Source organism: Natator depressus, chromosome 5 (assembly GCF_965152275.1).
Source record: "Natator depressus isolate rNatDep1 chromosome 5, rNatDep2.hap1, whole genome shotgun sequence".
In the NCBI taxonomy this organism is placed as follows: domain Eukaryota; kingdom Metazoa; phylum Chordata; order Testudines; family Cheloniidae; genus Natator; species Natator depressus.
The window spans coordinates 27,395,699-27,416,736 of NC_134238.1; the positions used below are offsets into that span (position 1 = coordinate 27,395,699).

Below are 21,038 nucleotides of genomic sequence, written 5' to 3' on the forward strand. Positions count from 1 at the left end.
GGTAAGTGTTATGCACCAAGAAAAAAACAAAAACCAAAACGCAAACACCACACCAAAAACAGGTTTGGCCACTCTGTACGTGGAATGGTGTGTGTAGAATGATGTGCAGACATGAATTTGACTCCACTCTCCAGATGACCAGAATCTGAACTGGAGAAGGTTTCTAGTTCTAAATTAGAAGTTTGATTTTTAGACACTGTTCTGGAACAGTGAGCTATTCCTTTGAAGACAGCTGCAGGTTTAGGAATAACTGATATTCATTTAAGATCTTGCAGTTACTCAAGTTGCTTCCTCCCTGCCACCTTAGAATTATTTTAGGTTTTATGGACTCTAAAAAGTTAGGGGAGAGTATCAGTGCAGTATTTAAGGTTTGCTAGAATCTCTTGCACTGCCATGAAAGTTGAGTAGAGTGTGAACAAGTTCAACTCCGACAGGTCCTTTTATAGGATCCAGTAGTGATCATTTGGTCAAGCTATTGCGTGTATATAACCCAATCTCCTAGTCTACCCTACCCGTGCATGCTGGAATATAGATCGGGCATTTGTCAAGCATAATGCAACTATACTGCTCTATCAGCAGCATTTGATGTTTGAGTCCTATCTTCAGCTATGTTCTGGACTTGTTATTTCTGCAAGTCAGCCATCTCCAGTAATGCAGTTTTATTCCATTGTACTACTTTGTGTTGGCTCCTTCACCTAGAGGAAGGTCACATGACTCATCCTCTAACCAACTCTTTGCATAAGGGACAAGACCAAACAGCTTTTCCAGTTTTCTAACTTTCATACTTACCTGATTAAGATACTTATCCATGAGAAAGTGGAAGCTGTTTAAACCAATATTTTGGAGAAACATTAAAAGGGTGTAATTAAAAGTGGTACAAGCAGTCAAGAGGTTCACTGGCACCTGGATGACACAGAATAGTGAAGGAGGACCTTAGATCTATGCTAGGCTGATGTAAGGGAGTGGTAATAAGCCAAAACTCTATGTTATAATCTGAGGAAGTGTAAACTTGCATCTACAGGGTGCCAGACCATGGACTGTCGTAGCAGGTTGAGTCAGTCAGTGCTGTAGACCAAATTACTGACAGACCCCTAAAGGAACTGCCATTGGAGTTAAGTAAGGCAAAATTGGTGCTGTGGCTTGGGTGTATGCTTGCTTAATGCAAGACCTTTCCTTGCCCCCATAACACAGATGCTCTCCACTGTTACCCAGAGGTGGTGGTGCATGTGACCAGTATGTATGTGAACAGAGATTCTATTCCAAACTAGCAAGAGTTAGCAATAAACTTCTGAGCCAGTCAATTCTAGGGATCAGTTTTCAGATATATGTTGGTCTCAACTCCTATAAAAACCCCCACACGCCACTTTGGTCATTCAGAGCGTTCTGTAGTTGGGAGCACACTTTTTAAAAACCCTTACAGGTGAAAGTGCAGAGGATTTAAATCTGTTGCTGAGTCAGCTTTCTAGAACTGAGGCTATCTAGCTGATCATGACTTAAGCTTTTGGGATTTGGCAGAAGTTTTGTAGGCAATGGGGTTTAAGTCTGGTATTAAATGCAGCAGTCTTTTCAGAAGGAAAGGGTTATGGGCAAGTGCCAATAGCTTCTGGGAGATTAAGCCATCAGTGGCAATGGTTAGATGCTCAGCACTATGAAAGTGAACCACTTAGCAGCATTAAGGATTCAGACATCTTTTCTGAACATCTTGGCTAGTATTTGTTACCTACTCTGCTCTCCCCCCCCCCCCCAACAAAAAAACCAAACAAACACAAAAACAGACCAGCCAGTCCCTGAGGGGTTATGCTAAAGTTCTGGACATGCATTCAGAGCAGTTGCTATTTGAAAGCATGCCCTCAAGTGATATTTTGAAGAGCTATTAGAGGGACAATAAGAAAGTCACAGGCTGCATGAGGTAACTTAGTATTGGAGAGATGAATTGCTTACCTTTCTTTTTTTCCTTCTTTGATGCAGGAGCTTTTGGTGCTGCCTGCTGCTCAGGCTGGTTGTTGATATTAGTGGTTTCTACTTCGTTAGACATTGTGAGATGGAGGCCAGCCTCAGCTCCAGAAGGGGATACTTGCTGTGTTGCTGATGTCCAAACAGTGATCAACAGGTCGGCATAATACTTTGCCTTCAGGAAGGAGATGAACTACTTTAGTTAAACTGCCAATATTCCATTCAGTTATTTAAAATGTCACCATATTAAGACTATTAATAGTGTACATGCCATAGCCCCACTATATAGAAGCCAGTAAAGAAGTTAGATTTCACATGAGGAGTTGTTCTAGCTGCAGACCTTCCAGGAAAGACATTTTAATGTATCCCATTAAGGGACACAGATATTCACATTATAGGTTAGTAGCCTAAGTGCTTAGTTACAGGACATGGATCAAGATCTAGCCACTATTTGCTTGGTGTGCCAAGGAGGTCAAGATGTCAATTTCATACAATTGCCTTCCTGAGCTGTTTTTGCTTTATCTGCTATACAGATGTTGGTTTCTAGTCTGGCTAGACTGCCATTTTGATCAATTTCACTTGGACTAACTATTGCTAAATAAGTGAGCATTTTGCAATTGCACAATATAGTGAGGGGAAGAGGAAAGCTACTGGTAAGTGCTTCAGATTCCACACAGGTGAATAAGTGCAGCACTTGCAGTTTTGGGAACAAGTTATTTGTGGCCTGAAGTTGATGGTATTCTCTCCTTGCTGAGATTTAAGCTTACCCACTTTCTCTCCTCCTCCCTAAGATTAATGCTCTAAATACCTGTTTTTCCTGCATGGTTTTGTCCTTCTGGAGGATTCAAACTCTTATCTGGACAAACCAATAATGCAATAGACTAGATAGAGGATCTGTCAAGACTTTAGGTATGACATGTAGGGACTGATTCAGTGCAGAAATGCTCCATATTCTCTCCATTTCAGAGCCTCTCATGCCATCTGATGCCTGTTCACTAATGCAGAAATGCCAGACAAGTATTGTTTTCTCAAGGGGATTATACAAGCAGGCCCATAATTTGTGGTCCTGTGCTAGTTGGGCCAACAAGAATGTGATGTCGTGGGCAGAGGCATCATGTGCCCTTCCTGTAGATCACCTCAGAGTATCCCTGGTCCTGGAATGGCTTTTTGTCCACCCAGCAAAAGTTCAGTAGGGGAGTCCTGTGCAGCAGGCAGTTCTACAAGTTTCATTTTGCTTAGTTTAATTATTCTCAAGGGTAGTTCTGCTTCACAGATATGAGCAAGCTGAAAGACTATTGTAGTATTTCCTATTAAACACCGTGTGTTTACAGACAAAGTAATCAAAGTTACCTAGGCAATCATTTGTGCACCATTAGAAGGTGATGATTATTCAGAAATTATTATGTTCCTTACATCTAGTAGTCTTACAGCCTAAAGATCCCTGGTTCTCAAAACTCAATCCAAGCAAAGCCAAGATGTTTTACAGTAGCATCCCCGTCAAACAGTCTCCAAGGGTGTTGGAACAATTTGTATAGTGGGGGTGCTGAGAGAGTCATTGAACCAAACTGTAAACCCTGTATATGATGGAAACCACTTCAAGCCAGGGGATGAGGCAGCACCCCCAGTTCTCCCTGTCTCATTTGATTAAGAAGCCATGAAGTAATTACAGAGGATCTTCAAACTCTGCAGTCCTGATCAGGCTCTAAATGTTTTCCTAATTTAGTTTGAAAGACCTAGAAAGTAACTGTTTAGTAACAATGTATTTTAGCATCTAAGTTCAGGGGTAGTCAATAGGTGTCCTGCAGGCCAAATCTGGACCACCAGAGGCTTTTGAACAGACCCAGAAAAAAATCTTAAGTTTCCTCTGGAGTCTGGACCTTGACTATACCTTGCCCAAGAAATTTGGACCTTGACAAAAAAAATTTTACTGCCTGTGCTAGATCTGGAAATACTAGATCAGGGTAAAGCATCAGATAAACGCAACTAGTACTTTAACTGGCAAAACTGGATTTCAAAATATGCAAGACATCCACAATGAGACAGTATTTAAAGAATTTATTAAAGAAAAAGAAGTCAGCCATCTGAAGGAAGCTGAAACAGTCAGGAAATAGAAATCGGCTTCCAGGGGAAAATAAAGCAGAGACTTAAAAGTAAGTGTCTAGAGCCAATTTAGAAAGCTACATTGTCACACTGATTACATTAGATGACAAATATTACAAGCCAATATGCCTTAGCATCAGGTTTCCTTATGAAAAAAGTTTAAAAGGTTCTGTGAGAGTCATTAATTTTTAGTTCGGTTTTCCCTATAGCACTGAAGAGGAGCTACACCAACTCCAATGCCTTCCCTATCACAGAAGGCAAATCAAGACTAGCTTAATAAAAATTAAAGTCCTATGAGTAATCTGATAGCTGTTGACATTGGACTTTCAGTGCAGATGGGGTGGGATGAATATGTAGCTCTTTGGTTTCTATTTCTTGAATGTCAAATGGTAGAAAATTCGAGTCTTAATTGTGAAATTCCTAAAGTGAAGTCATTCAAGTGGCTCTTTGGTGTAGGTTGCCTGTAGCCAATAAGGGTCTCTCCTCTACATACTGGCAGTCTTGGGAAATATACATGTTCAGGATTTCCTATTACTGCCCTCAGATACAGCTGTTCTGCTGGGTAATATTGCAACATCTTCTGGGAAAGTAGTAGATTTTCTCTAGTTATCTAGAGAAGTGGAAGCTGCAGTGTTGGTTGTAGCATTGCACTAAAACCAAGGCTATTGAAAGACTGGAGCAAAATTATCCATAGACCAGATTGAAAGAGAATTTCCATGAAAAGCTGCTGTTGCCTTCCTTGCTCTAGTCAAAAGGCTAGTCAGTGTTTGGGCTATCCTCCTCCACCTGATTAAGTCAGTCCCTGAAGAGGGGCAGCCAATAAAGCATCTCTTGCATAGGAGCACTCAAACCAGTTACTGGAGATCAGGAAGTGAGGCTGGAAACTAAAAATCTCATCTGCCTTCACTGAAGGGAGGCAGAGTCAGTGATAGCTGCTAATGGTGTCTGACTCTGCACTCTCAGAAAGCTGACCAAGGCAGAAGTCTTATGTAGTCTGCTCCCCCTGCTTCCGAGATGACTTCTTGAGGGAAAATGGCAGCTGTCAGCAAAAAATTCCAGAAGTATCCAGTTTGGAGTCTAGAAAATTTAGTTCGTTACAGTACAAAAAGAAATTCTGGTTCAGAGCTTTGACACCCCCAAAAGCAACATGAAGTTCTGCTGCGTATTAGTCTTGCACTTAGAGTCATCAGCTGTTGAAGTTCCTACACAAATTTGTGTAGAAAGTTCAACTGCAATTAAGGGAGGACCCAGAATGTTGTTCCAGGCTGCTTATTGGAAGCAAAGTGAACATGTTCCAAAGTGATCAAGCCAGAGAAGAGACCAGGAGTCCTAAATCTAGTATTAATACCCATGTGTTCAATCATGACTAGGCAAGACATTTATATCTGTAGTGAGCAAGATTTTGGACTGCTCAGGAGTTTTGAACATTTATGCTGGATGTTACCCGGGGGGGGGGGGCGGGTGAGAGAGGAGAGAATATCTTGGAACCAACACTGCTGGGCTTTTGGTTTGCAAGAGATTTTCCTTAGCTAGAATATTAATTGGATGGTCCTGTTGCCTTTTCAATTTAGTTTCCCACCACTATATAAAAACTTTATACTTGTGGCCATATAAGTGAGATCATTGCAACAGACAGACTATGACTAGGGCCAAAAGGGACCCATCATGATCATCTAGCCTGATCTCCTCCACATCACAGGCCACAGAACCTCACCCACCCACTCCTATAATAGACCACCTCTGGTTGTGTTACTGAAGTCCTCAAATCAGGATTTAAAGATTTCAAGTTATAGAAAAAAAAAATCATTCTCTAGTTTAAACCCACAAGTCAACTGTGCCCCATGCTGCAGAGGAAAGTGAAAAACTGAAGGTCTTTGCCAATCTGATCCAGGGGGAACCCCAAGTAGAGTCTATACCAAAAAGTTGACTGGAGATGAAGTCTAGGGTCAAACACAACACTTAAATCTTGGTGACCAATATGTATTAATCTCATCCCACTTAGAGAGATTTACACTAGAGGCATCTGCTTTAAATCAAAGCAAGAGTAATTTTGTATGCGTATGTAATAAGCATATTATGCTTGGAGAAACCTATGCATAAGTATTCTAGTTTTAACTACACAATCTCTTCTATCACTAATTTTGACTAACCCAGATTCACCAGTTGCATCAAATTGATCTATAGTTTACAGACTAGACCAAAAAGCTGGGTTATAAGCTCCCTAACTTTGAGCACTAGTAGCTGTATCTTAGTCCTAGTCAGTAGATCAACTAGGCTTATGATAAAGTACTTGTCCATCAGAAAGATTTCTGGAAGTCTTGATTCAGATGTACAGGTATGTGAAACTTCAAGTTTAGTTTCTTTTCTAATGTTAAGGTTTCAGCTCTTTGTAGATACCTTCAAGTGAATTCTTTAGGACTACTGGTGTCACCATTACAAGCAGTGGAGTTTAAATGGTCTTTCAGCCCAGAGCATCTTTGCAGGCCCAGGGAGAAGTACAATATCACCATTCCTCCATTAGCACAGCATGATAATTTTCCTGACTATGGTGTCCCACCATCTAGTCACAGGTCTGCCTCTAGGTCAACCTGATTTTGGTTGTGCTTGCATTATTTTCTTTGTAGAAGACAAATGGATAAGATGCTAAAGTCCCACCATTGGCTACAACTGGAAAAAAATACAATCCTATACCCTGATTTCACTCCTTACTCTAAATTCATTGGTCTTTAATTCTATTTTATACCTGCCATCTTTCAAAGAACTCCACTTTGTTTCATTCAGCCTTCTAATGTTTTTCATTTACTGTAACTACTTCCAGACCTCTGTATAATACTGTTGGTATGTTGGGTTGATAAGTTTTGTAAATGTCTATCAGTCCATTATTTTGTCAAATAAATCTCCCTTTAACCTCATTCTTGGAGCCATCAGCACAGATGAAGTGTCTAGAAACAAAATTCTACTTGTTCTAGTACTTCACTGCTGCATTTGAACACTGTTGTCCCTCCCTCCCCCTCAAGATAAATGCCAAGATGACAGTGGTTACAAGTTCCAGTTTGACTGCACTGGTTTTTCCTAAACTAGCAAGGAGTATCATCATTAATTCAAGTGTGCATGCCCATTGTACTAGGTCATCTGCATAAGCCCCTTATCTTAACTCTACAGTTGATGTCAGACTCTCCAACAAGGGCTCAGTCATTTGGAACTCTTTTGTACCTTTTTGCTAGTCCTTAGGAAAAACTAAAATAAGGTATTGCAGTACTGAATCACCTCCCTAGTCCTAGTTAAGGCTCACCTGTTCATACATTCAAGGTCCTGGTACCCTCCCCTCAACATGAGCTCCCAGTGTAGCGATGAGTTACTAATTCTTTATTACTCTCTTCCCCAGTCTTATCATGAAAGTCCCTGTCCAGTAGGTATGGGGACCATTCCTTGATGTAGGACTTTGCATTTTAATACAACCAAATGCATTGCTTGCATGGTAAAGCCATGTACCCATCTAGATCACCTGGTAAAAGAATGTCAGGGCATTCTGCCCACCTTTGTTTTTGCCAACTTTTATATTTACTGCTAGATCTAAAGATTGATCATTAAGCCCAGTAGTGATCCCTGTGGATGCCCACTAGATACACACCCATCGATTATTAGGATTCCCTACTGACAATGGCTTCAAGAGGTCAGTTAACTTAAATTGGGCTTATATCAACTGTTCTTAAATAGTTAGGTTGGAGTCAGGGAGGCAGCAACCAAAGGGGATGAAGTACTATTTTGATGAGCACAGACAACTGCACTCCTTGGGAAGCCAAGGTATGCCAGAGTGGTCCACTAAAGGCAAGTGATTACTTTCTGGAGCTCTGTTTCTACCCAGCTTTTCTACCCAAGGATTGAAGCTGCCTTCTCACTCAGAGCTTTTCTTGTCCTTGCAGGTATGTGCTCCCTAGTGATAGAAGTGTGCATTTCCCCATCCCTTTTGGAAGCTTATGCACCAGTTTAGGTTCCAAGGAGTTTCTTTAAACTATTCCTAAAGGTTTAGATGGAAAAGATTGGACCCATTTTCACTGTGGAAATCTGAGGTGTTCTCTCCTGCAGAGGGATTGTCCAGTTTCTAACCAGACTGTTTGCCCAAAGCCAACAGGAAACGTGTACTGTACAACGATTCCTCTGAAGGACTATATTATGACTCTGGGAATGAGCCAGGTTTGCAGGTTGCACTTTGAGCCAGGTTTGAAATAGCCCTTCATGTGTTTAAGTCTGTTGGCTTGTTGTATCCCAGTCCTGGAACAGATGTTTGAAAACTATGGTGTGCCAGCATTTTACTCCAGAACGTGGTCCTTCATATTTTTTTTTTTGGTGTGCGCGTGCAATAAAAGCAAGTCATTTACCATGCCATGGGAAGCACTCTCACTCAGCTAGCTGGGAGACTCAGTCATTTTTCCTGCTGAGCCAGATGTTCAGGAATGTGCAAAGGTTATACTATTGCAAAGTTAATGTTTCAGTGAGTTGGGCTTCTTTACTCCTTAGATGAGCCTCAAGACTAGCTCAAAAGAGCACCATATTTAGTTTAAAGAATGTCACTAGACAATTCTAGTTAATGGTCTGAGAAGAACTTGTGCTGAATGAGTACTCCCAGATTACTTCACCTAACCACTTTAGAGATAATGCAATGAACAAGTGGATGCTTCCAGCAGTAAGGGGTATTTTAAGTAGAGTGACAACCTTTTCAGAAGTGGGATACATGCTGGATTCCCTTCCTCCAAGGCTCTGCCCAGGCCAGAGCTGCTCAGGGAGCCCAGGCTGCTGTGGGGAGCCCTGGACCCTCCACCTGCCCAGGGCAGGGTGCCAGAGAGCAGCCCCACCATGTATTACCCCCTCCCTCAAGGCATACCACCCAGGGCAGGTGGAGGGTTTGGGGCTCCCTGAGCAGCCATTACCATGGCCCAGCTCTGGCTTCTGGCCTGGCCAGGTGGGTAGGGGTGGCTAAGGCTGACCTCAGTCCCTCCCTCCCCCAGAAGAGGCTGGCCCCACCTGAGCCTCAGACAGCTGCAAAGCAGAGCTGTAGAGAATCCAGGACAAATGCTGCCCTGAGTTATTCAGCCCAGGACTCTAACTCTGCATTTTGGGACTCTCCTGCACAATTTGGGACAGGTGGTCACCCTAATTTTAACAGCAAGGGTGCTTGCCATTTTCAGAAGCAGCTAGTTCAGAAGCTATACATGCCTAGCCAGAAACAGGAAGGAGTTCCTCTATCTGCAGCTTTGTGCAGCACACTACCCTTCCCCTCTTCATACTCCTCTTGGGGGGTGGGGGGAGAAGAAGAGGGCAGCAGTGTCTGCTGTTCAAGTCCCTGCACTCTTAACAGCAGCTGAGGTCTTATTGGGTAATCCAGTCAGGTGTGATCAGTTGGGCCAGTGAGTGCTTCTAGTGTTCCCAGGGTATTCTCTAGCCCAGGGAGAACAAGGTTGTTCATTAAGATCAGCAGGTGAGCTGCACTGTTTTACTACAGTTTTGCAGGACACTTATTCTCAACCTAGTTCTCTCTTGAAAGTCCTACTCCAGTTTGAAGCCAGGTCAGACCAGTGAGAACCTAGACAGACCAAGTCAACATATTGCCAAGTTAGAAAAATCAAATAGCAACAGCTATTTTAGTTTATGTTGGCAACCAGTTTATATATAACTGAGTAAGTCTTTGGTTGCTGCACTGTTACACTGCATCAGAAGCAGTATTCACAGGTGAGTACTATCCAAAACCTCTTTGCAGTGGGATGGATGAGATGCCATTAGTTCAATGATGAAGTAAAGGCATCCACTAGTGATGGGTCTGGATCAGTCAGCAGCTAGGGCACTGCAAGCCATTCAAGCCAAGAAGGAGAAAGTATTCCCACAAGAGCCGTAAGCAATTGGCAGTTCGGTTATATGAGGGGCAAATAACTTTTCAGATGGGTCTGAAGCTTTCAGATAAAGATGACCAGGCTTTGGAAGAAGCAAGTGCTTAAGACTCAGGGGGATGAAGTGATGCACAATTAATCCCATTTAATTGGCTGTTGATCACCTGTCTGTCACAACCACCTTGTGGCCATTCTGGGCCTATTGCTTATAAAGCCACCTGATTTTTGTGCAGCTTTCAGTGTTAGGTGCATTCTACTGTTGCATTGTGGAAGACTCTAGCATCAAGTGGAACACCTGCAAACAGTTTCCACCACTATCAGTAAAAACAAGGCCACACTCTGTATTTTGGCCTTAGACCACACAGCAGCTAACATTTTGAAAGCCAAGATCAGATCACCACTCAAATGAAACAGGGCAGGCACACAGACATGGCAACTTCACATACTGTATTGTGTATGCCATCTAATCCAGGAGTATGATTGGATCTGGGAAGAAACTCAAAATTTGCACCTTCAGCATATGTATACAGAACACATTGCACTGACTGTATATTCATTGCCAGCACTTTATGAAGCCTGTCAACAGTAGCACTGGAAAGAGGGACACATTGTGTATATACACACACCCCTCTTCTGCCCCCATTCCTTTAGCTATTGGAATCTGAAGCACTTAAAATGTGACTTCTAGTCCTTTAATTTTACTCTTTTTGAATTTAAGGAAGGATTATTTCAGGGAAAGGGTATTTGTATTAGTCATTGTGCCAGTTTGTCATGCTTTTCAATTAAAAGCATGACAATACTAATTGAAAGAGGAAGCAAGTAATTCAGCTGAGTTATTGGAGAGTTAGGAAAAAGTTCCAATACACTCGCCCTCAGACACTTGAAAAATTTGGCCTTCATACTCCTGAGTTATAGTGTAAGTGAGGGTAGAGTTTGGCCCTCAGCAGCTATGGTCAGAAGTTGTTCCACTAGGTATGCTTGACAGAAGACAGGCTATTGTGTTAAAAACCAAACCACCCATTATTCGTCTGTTTAGGATTCTCTAGAAAGCTTAAAGTGTATTACTTTGAGGTTCTTATCTCGATGCCTCTACTTCAGGTAGAATATTGAGATCAGTCTCACTTACTACTACTACTGATTCTATATCAGAACTTGCCTAGCACTCTGTCAGGATCCAGTGGAGTAAAATGTATTTAGTGCTTGACCATGCATAAAGAGTGAGAGCATTCAGCATGCACATATAGCACTGGTGGGGCGGGGGGGGGGGGGGGGGAGTGTGGCACAGCACCTCACATAGCAGGCATGTTTGTTGATAAGAAACCTCATAGTAAGACATGGCCCATGCAGCCATCTACCTCAAGGCAGGAAATCCTGCTGAGATTTCAGAGTGGTTCCAGGAAGTCTAGGTATTTCAGACTATTAAATACAACCCTGCACCCAAACTAGTATGAGTCTTATATGCCTATGGGAGGCTGTCTTAACTCAAGCATTTTAGTGCAGCTCATGCACCTGATAGTTACAATTAGTTTTACCATGCACTTCATAGAAGTCAGACCTGTAGCAAGGCAGGCTGACTTCTCAAAAGGCTAAGCTATTCCAAGAATAATTGATTAATACACAGATGGTTAAGAACCATTTAAAAGGGTTTCCTCATAAGTTTCTAGGCTCTTTGGACAGCAGCTTTAACAGTTTATTTTAGGATTGTTGCCAATAAGCTACAGTACTGCTATTACTCTAGGATGGCATTCCCCCTCCAAATAGTTGGGCAGTTAGAGATATTTTGAAAACCTCAATTATGGTCATAACAGCATCCCTCTTGATAGCTTGTGCTGCTATTTGGAAACTGAGGTAATGAGACCACCATGTTAAGCAGAGAACTCACCTGCCATTTATAGAAACGGAAATAATTGTATTTCTGGCCCTGCAGCAAGGATCATGTGAGTTAAATTGTGTGGAGAAAGGAAAAAAAATCAGGGGGAACATGGAGAGGCCAGAGGGAAAAAAACTGACAGTAAAGTAAAAATCTCTGCTAGACTGCCTAGTACTTTGTCCTCCTCACAGCATGTGCTTCTTCATTGTCCCTTGGTACTGCAAGGGCTTGATATAGATGAAAGAGTTATTGCATGTAAATATTAACCTTGAATTAGAACCCAGGAGGCCAAGAGAGGACAGGAAAGCAAGGCTTTATTGCCGACTCCAACATATCCTGTTGGGAATAAGGGAAGTTGCCAGAACTGCTGCAATAATTTAAGTACTACGAACATAGTTTTGTAAGGCTATGTTTTCTCCTAAATAGTCATTTGAATTCCTAATAGTTTAGAAAGCTTGTATGTTGTACTTCTGCTTCAGCTCTTACTAAATTAGTCTGGAGAAGACAGGCACAACAACCCAATAGTCAGGAACTCTATTAACAGCAGCTGCATAAAGATACCATTAAATCCATTTGCCAAAAGGACATCTTTAGCCTATTACACAGCTATTGGATGATATTGTCAGTTTCCAGTGGCACATGTGATGCACTCTTTTTTAAAAGGAAAAAACAAACCCCTGAGCATTCTACCAACAAGTGGGTTAATTTACTAAAAAAAGTTAGTGGAACAAGCTGAAACAGGGTAGACAGAAACATGCTGCTCTCATGAGAGAATCTGAAATAATCTGATACTAACACCACATTAATACTTGGGGCAGCTTCTGCTATACAATAGCACATTCATGTATGTCCCTGTGTGGCTTGACCAACAATGACAATTATGCACATAAATCTCTGGACTGGATGCTAATGTTGCACGTTTTACTGTTTAAACACTGTTGCATTGGCAATGAACTGAGTAACCTTGGAAGGCATTGTGCAAGCATTAGTGAATTAGAAAAATGCATGCACTATTTCAGACACATCTGCCTTTTGAACAGGGTCTTTTGGGCACATCTGGAAAGTTGAAGTGCTAGACTGGAAGTGTTTTGCCTCATTATTAAAGCACCCAAAATGCTAGAGCACTGTGTGCTTTGAGTTTACACTTAAATTGAATGAACCTACTGTAGTGCAACAGCTTAGATTGGGACATGACCTGCTGAATAAGAACTGAACTTACCCCTTATGATTGGAAAGTGGTACCGTAGTCAGCCAGCAAGCAGTCCAACAGACATGGGCGTAGAGCCTAATCAGAGACCCTAGTGGGGTTAGCCTCCTCATGGGCCTCACTACAGATCATAGTTCTCATTTCCCTGAAGTGAAGTTTGGGGGAGGAGGGAGAATTACCAATTTACCTTTTGGCTCTCATTTCAGAGAAATGTAAATGAATTCACATTTCTGAATTTAGTGTCCCAATGACATCATGGGGGTATCAGAGTGCAAATACCGCAGGCTTCAGAAGCCTGCTTATGCAGCATTTCCCTTTTATTAAGGGGAATACTTTACACCACACTGCATTTTTAGCAATATCCTTGTCTCTTGCTGCCTACATCTAGGAATGAAGAGGCAGTTTGCATGAAACTGACCCAGAGTTTTAAGAGCAGGAGTAATTTGGTTAAATGTTTTTCCCATCCAGTTCTAGTGGGATATATAGAAAGACTCAAGCAACCAAAATCCAGATGCAAATGGAGTCTTGATGGCTGCCAGTGGGCACCTTGCCTTTTAAAGCAAATTAATTTTTTTTTATTAAAGCTAATGTTTAAGTTAAATACAGCTTGAGAAAAATGTCTTTCCATCTGGGTATAGTGTTTAGATCATCCACAAATACAAAGTCTGTTTAAAACTCATAAGATACATACTACAGTTTATTCAGTTCACTGGCATTATCAAACTGTCAAATCACTTACTAGAATAATTTTTGGTATGCAATTTATTACCAGTCATTCTTTCCACACCAGGTATAAATGCTTGGCTTCCCTCCCCACCAGCCACTAAGAGTCCTTCCTCTTTCCAAGAGACTGGAGGTTTTTTTTTTTTTTTTAAAAAAAGGAGCCATACTCCAAGTTAATGTTGATGGCAAGCTCATCCCAGCATTGCTACAATCAGTTTTAGTCTAGCTACCGTCAGACATTTGGTGACCTTTCACTAATATCAGCTTTTGCCTTGAGGTCTAAGCAGCAATCACAACACGGCTGGTCAAAGCTATTGCTTAGCTAGTTTACAAGAGTCAAGTTCACAACACTAAAGATAAGTACTATTGGCTCAAATGACTTTCTAGAAACAGTTTTGTCTGTTATTTAAATGAGCTACTTTAGTCAGCTGGGGTCAGGGTTTATGCCTTTCACCAAGGTGTAGCCTTATGACAAGGGTCACAGGCCTGCTTCTGTAGACTATTCTTTGTCAACAGCTATAGTTCCCATGGTTTATTTATGGGGTAATGTGTTTTAGAAGGTACTGGGTAGTCCCCTCCCCTGCCACTGCGCTGGACTCCCAACACTGGAAGCAATGTTTAATTGCTATGAGAGGTAGTGATGGGGAGCCTGTTCCTTGGCTACCTGCCTTTAAGTCTTATATTACTGAAGTTTTTGGTTGCTAAACTTCAAAAAAATGACTGAAGCCAGTGACCAAATCATGGTGGCCACAGGGATTGATTTGTGACAGCTCCATGTACTCCAAGGTCTTAGTACAGCCAACAAGGAGTCATTCCAGTGATCCACCATCCAAATGCCTTTCCCATATCAGCTTAGTTTACTAACTGTTGCTCCATCAACTGATCAGGACAGTCTGTTCTTATGATATCATCCCACCAGTTTTTGGTCTTTACTTAGCATTTGATTTTGTTAAGAATCCAGGAAGTACAAGAACATGGCTTAGTCAGCATTTACATAATTTTTCAGGTTGTTTTTAACTAAAGCCAGGCATCTGTTGCCTACTCATCTAACAGTTCTCAAAATGAACTGGCTGTTCAGCAGTTTAAAGGATTTTAACATATTACAAATCTGTTCTCAAACCTGTGACACTAAGGAATTTGTACATATTTAGGAGAGCTGGTTGGAAGAGATTCAATAGCCAGCTTTCTATGGGAACGGTTTTGGCCAGATTCTAATATCGGTTTATAACTCCATGAATATAAGTACACCCAAATCTTTGGGCTAGTTCCCAACAGAGCTGGTCACCAAGCTCTAGGAAATACAGCATCTATAAATTGGAACATCATTCTGCTTAGTTCTTAGCAGCACCCAGGATTTTACTGTAAGAGTCTATACCAATGCATTATTCATATTTGAATTGGTTGCAATCTGCACAACCCCCTTATCCCATCTGAAGCTAGTTGGGTAAAGGGCAAAATGGCCTTGTGGCTATTGCAGTTCTGGTTCATTTAAATATAGGTGACAAAAGTAGATATTTTCAGTTTGTATTAAGACGCTTTAGACAAGTTTGTTGATCACTGCAAGGCAAGAGTTTGTCAAGATTCAGAAGTTGGAAGCTAGAGTTTCTCCTCAGTATGGATCTCTGTCCTATAAGCAACTTTTAAGATGTAGCTTCAATTGTCCTAAAAAGTCTCATAAGACTATAGTTTCTGAAGTGTAGAGATACATTTGTTGCTTTAAGCCTTGACTTTCAGTTCTATTTCACCATTTGTTGTGGATCCTCACTACTTTAGTTTTGCTTAATTAAGTCAATTTGACTCAGACTAAGTGCATTATAACTCATGTAAACAAAGAATTTTAGCAAGGGAATAGCTCAGTGCCATTTCACCTCCACCTGGAATTGTAGCTCAAGAGGCATACTCTATAGCTAAAACATCTTCTCACCACTGGGAGTAAAGTCTCTTTAAGAACTCTGCCATCCCAAGATTCTCCCAATAAAGTTGGGACTTTTCCCCTACATTGAAGCAGTTAGTGTTATTTCAGTTGCATGTTGTAAGATCTGCCACTATTGGGATATCCCTCTTTGCAGTTTGAATATGTGACTATTTCATTAGACCAGAGGTAGGACTATTGCCTATCTTCTGTACAGCCTGCCATGGTATACCATGCAGATGATCCAACTATCTACCACAAAGTTGGAAGAAAATAGGATTTACTCCATCACCCTTGTGGTGTTTAAGAGTAGTGTGATTTAAGTTAATAGTTAAGATCTATTGGGCTAGGATTTGATTGAGAATTTGCATTATGCTCAGGATCTGAGCATGGAATGGATGATTCAGCAAGTGCTTAGAATTATCCTACAGAAGTACTTCATGAAAGCAAAGAATGGTCAATCTCGAAAAGCAAATTTAAAATCTAATCCACTTCAATACAGATATGTTAACTATCCACTATGGGTATGTCTACACAGGACTAAAATACCCACAGCTGGCCCAGGTCAACTGACTCAGGCTTCAACTCTGGGATGGGGGCAAGGAGGGAAAGGGAGAAGCCATGTACATTCAGGCTCAGGCTGCAGCCCAAGCTCTGGGACCCTCCACGCTTTCACGGTCCCAGAGCTTGGGCTGCTGCCCAAGTGTCTACATAGCAATTTCCCCTCCTCTACTTCCAGCTCCAGAGTCCAAGTCAGCTGACCTAGGCCAGCCACACCATGGGCTTTTATCCTTCTGTAGATGTACCCTTGGCCAGTACAGATAAGAGTGAAGCAAACATCTCACTGCTTCATGTGTCTCACATGCTTGTTAATCCACTGGAAGATGCTCAGATATTAGCAATGAGCACAGTAGGAGAGTCTAGTCTCTCTAGACTAGTGTCCGAGGGAGATTTGGTAACTGCTAGTTTGAAAATATGAAATGCTGTCAGATACAAGGAGGAGTCTCTAGGGGCCTGGGGAGTTGCATATCACTGATAGTCTAAGTGGGAATTTGTGGTGCCACCGCTGCCATTGCCAAAGCCGAGTAACTGGAATCATTTGCTTATACCTCCTTCTGTAACTATAGTTAAGACTAGTGTCTTATCTCTGCCTAAAAGATCTACAGGGGAGGTTCTCATCTGAACTATTCTCTGCCTCAACATTTTTGGTCTCTTTCAGTGGGCTTCCCTATGTGGTCATTCAACATTTTACAACTGCATATGGATTCTCCCATTAGACATTACTGGCAGACTGCAATATCTTCCTGGATGCAAGATAGAGGGAATACATGTTCTAGAAAATCACGATAAGGAAGACTTACAGTATGACAAAGCCTGGGTGTAGCAGTCAAGAACTAAGTTCTAATCCTGACTGACATAGGCTTCCTTTGTACCTTTTTGCAAGTCAGTCATCTCTAGGACCATCTTGTCCCACATCACCCTTTGGAAAAAAAAGAATTTTAGCTACCTCACAAGCAGCATTCCTTCTAATTTTTGACAGGCCATGTGCGCAAAAAATTTCTTCTGTGCAAATTGTTGTGCGTGCAGTATTTCACCATGTGCATGGGGTTTAGGATCTGTGTGCACATGCACAGCTTAGAGGGAACAATGCTCAGAAGTGCCTGGAGATGGGCTCACCTCCTACCTGGGAGGAAGAGGTTAGGCACCAACTTTGAACCCTGCTCTGAAGCTCCATCTTGCAAGTCAACCTCAGTCTAACAAGTGTTTGCAGTTTGAAGCCCTTATCTTCTGCTGCTGAAAACAAAGACTGCCTCCTCCAGTTTTTGCCTTTCAAGATAGGAGGTTCTTTGGCCTTTTGTACTATTCCTTTCTCTACTGGAGTTGTAAGGGTTGATCACAAGGAATGATTACTGCACTATCAGATCTGATATTTATAGTGAATTACTTGTCTCATATTGTAATCCCTTCAGTGCTCTTATTTATCTTGTCCTATATAGGTAGACAAGTCTTATTCTTGATCTCATGTTAGGATTCTATGAAGCAGAATGTTTGCAGTTACTTTAGTCCTCTTGTATCAAGGTAAAAATTGCCAGCTAGTATCTTGTACAGGTCTCTTGCAGGACAGGGAACAAGTGTCCAGTCAGTGTCTTTTTAAAGCCTCCTGAATTGCGTACAGTCACTGAACCTTGTTATTTTAATAAGAGAATCCCCATCCTATGAATCACTGTCTCATCCTATAAGGATCTAATGGGATCTAGTAGAGAGGGAGGAAATTCAATCAAGGCCAAAGTGCTGTCCTTAACTGGTCCTGTTGAACTGAAAGTGTTATGATTAAGAGGATGTGTATTATTGGTGTTTGTTACTTTGGAGACAATTAGAGGGAGTGAAGGCCTGTTGGGAGTTTTATCAAGTCTTTAACCCAAGAGCATTTTGCAGTGTTCAGGGATGCTGGTGGTTCTTCACTTATATTGGGTCACACACATTGTGTCAGCAATGTGTCATTCTGAGGCGTTCTCTACACCCAGGGGCAAACCTAGGTCAGTGGGATTAGTGTGTAGAAAGTTAAGTATTGGAAGGAAGAGGCTAAGTTAAGTGTTGAACAAAGCTAAGGACTTGCCTACACAAGAAAGTAGAGCCAGTTTAGTTACACCGATGCAGTATAATAGACCTTGCCTATACACAAGCTGTATTAGCAATATTAGACATCTACATTTCAAGATGTCTGCATCCAGTTTGTTTTGAGTCCCAAGACCATGATGTTCTGGCAGTCAGCTCATTTATTACCAGGCATTCCCTAGCCACCACCCTCCGCTTCACCTCCAGCTAGTGTTCCCTCTTCTCTGTAGAGGCACCTTCCTCCCCCTAAGTCCGCTAAGGGCATTTTAGTGGTTTACATCAGCATTTGTACTCAAAAAGCAGAGGTGTGACAAGATGGCTTCTGGAGTAACCTGGCTAGCCTCAGCATTCACTCCTGCAAGAGACTTTAGTTCAAGGATGTCAAGTTGATTGGTATGTCAGTTAGCCATGATTCCTTTTATTACACCTGTTCCAAAAGGAGTCTAGGATTGCTAGCTCTGTTCATGTGTTATTCCCAGTGGGAGTAAGCTAAACAATGTTCAACCTCTGATCTTAAAATTCTTCCTACTAGAAAGCCACAGTTTCTTCCACTGAAGTTTTCAGGATCCCTTATCTGAAGGATACTTAGGACATTAATCTAACTATGCACTGAAGGCTGTAGTTAGTTAAATTGGGCAGAAGATCTGAATCTTACTGAGAGGCACTAGTAAGGACAAAATATTGCCCTTATCCCTCCCCTAGCCTGAGGGAGCTTACTTCCACTGACTGAGAACAGATCCCTAAAGTATTCTGGTGGCCAATAAGCGAGTCTGTTGCTTTGAGTGCTCTCATAAAGGACAGTAATGTCATCCAAACTGCTGGCCCTGCTGAATGCAGTCCACATGCATCCCAGAGTGCTGGGTCAGCCCAAAAGACCACCCAAGTGTCTTAGAAGCACGTAGCTCATCAAAAAAGGATAGGAAGCCTGTGGGCCTGGCAACAGTACTCAAAGATTACAGCATGGTTTCAGACTACCCCATTTCATCTCTGGACATCCACATCTTCTTGTTCCATCTCTCAGCAGCCTGCCCAGCTGGGAGACCACAATCCCCCTCCTTGAAACCAAGTATTATTGACTTAGGTTCCCACAGAGCCCAGGGACAGCTGTCTTTTCTGCCTGCTTCATTTAATGTGTCCCACATCTGGTTGTCTTATTCCTGTATTCAGAATATTTCCATCTGTAAAATGGATTAGTACTCTTCCTTCACAGAGGTAAGCATTCATAAGGCGGTGCTCAGCGATCATCAACTAGAGGCATACGGACAGCTCTCTCCTCGAAGTAGATCTTGACTGACAAAGCTCTGGCTCCTCCCTCCCCCCACCTTAGAGTTCTAAACACTGAAGACAGCTGCAAGGGACATAGATAAGAAATACTTGCCATGTTCCTGCTGCGTCTCCAGGCCATCCAATGGATATTGGACCTGCCTTTCTTCCCTCAAGGAAGCTTCCTATGAAGCGTTAGGGAGACATTACCACTGTAAAAGTGAGGATTTTATAGCAGTCACAACTGATTAAGTTCTCTGGGGTTAGGACCACATCTTCTGGTTCATAGCATGCCAAACGGACAACTGGTGCTTAGTTTGTTTCAATTGACATTAAAAAAAGCAATGAGGAGACTGATAGCAAGTCATGCTGTAGCAAAGTCTAATACCAGTTACCAGAAAGGATGAGTGAAGATGGTAAAAGGTATTAAGAGTCACCTGAAATGTTGGAGTTGAGTGGATCTGAATGCCAAGAAGTCTTAAATTTGGTCTATTCTTCAGGAGTAAGGGTCAAGGAATAAATGGGGCCTAGAGTAAAGGTCCTAGTGACTTGGGAATGCTCTCCTATTTACACCAACCTTTTCCTCAGTCTTACTCATCTTTTGCCAAATTAATGCTTTATTCCTGTGGCTCACCTATCTTAATTTGCATCTTTTATACCTTTTGGGGGTTCTCTGTTCACAGCAAAGGTTGGTTCCATTTCAAAGTTAGGAATGGAATTCATGCTTTAAACCCAAACCCAAGACATTTGGCAATTTCAGAAGTTTTCCCAAAGGACAAGATCCATTTTGGTTTGGCAGAGCAGGAAGGGCCTATATACACGATGATTCCCAAGATAGAGTACTCTTGGAACTGATTTTGCACATGGGAAGGATAGGGAAGAATGATCTTCTATTGCCCTAGGGACCCTATTTTGAAGGGTATTTTTGAGGAATCTTTTAGTATATTCCTTTTCCAGATGGTTATGGATTTGCTCCAGAACTGAGTCTGGAATCAAATCTTTAGCTTCTGTGAATGAATTAACCATTTTCCCCATCCCAATTTCTATTACTAATTCTAACATTTGAGTTAGATATTGAAGGGGGTGAACATCTCAGAACATGCATTTGTTAGGGTTAGTAAGCACAAGTGCCACTTGCCATCAGAAGGATAATTTAAAAGCACCCTAATCTAAGAGTTTTCATAACCAATGAAGGGAAATGTTCCCTTCTATGGTGTCCCTGCCCATCCCCTGAAGGGGATTTGAGCCATGTGCATATCTCTGCTGTAGAGATGAAGATACCTTGCTAGATTCAGCTTAGACCTTTGGTATTTGTACAGTTTTCTTGTTCTAGTTACTCAGGCTTCTACAGTGTCCCAATTTCAGGTATTTTATCCTGTATTAAAACCACTTTTCCTTACCTAGTTAACTGTGGAAGCCACAGCAACACTGAAGGGGAAATATTTGTGGCTTTTTAAAGGGGAGGAGGCCAGTCTCTGCAAGGGACATGCTGCTGTTAGAGGAGGATTTGCT

The 21,038-nt window shown here is 41.8% G+C and overlaps 1 protein-coding gene across 2 annotated transcripts in view; it reads right to left on the bottom strand.

Moving 5' to 3' along the window:
* The window catches only part of DAB2 (DAB adaptor protein 2), a 39,551-nt gene that overhangs the window by 16,797 nt on the left and 1,716 nt on the right, over positions 1-21,038 (bottom strand). For both annotated transcript variants that reach the window (XM_074952499.1, XM_074952500.1), the window contains exon 2: positions 1,942-2,128. In XM_074952499.1, coding sequence (XP_074808600.1) covers positions 1,942-2,035 — 94 coding nt within the window. In that variant the 5' untranslated portion in view covers positions 2,036-2,128. The remainder of the gene's footprint in view (positions 1-1,941; positions 2,129-21,038) is intronic.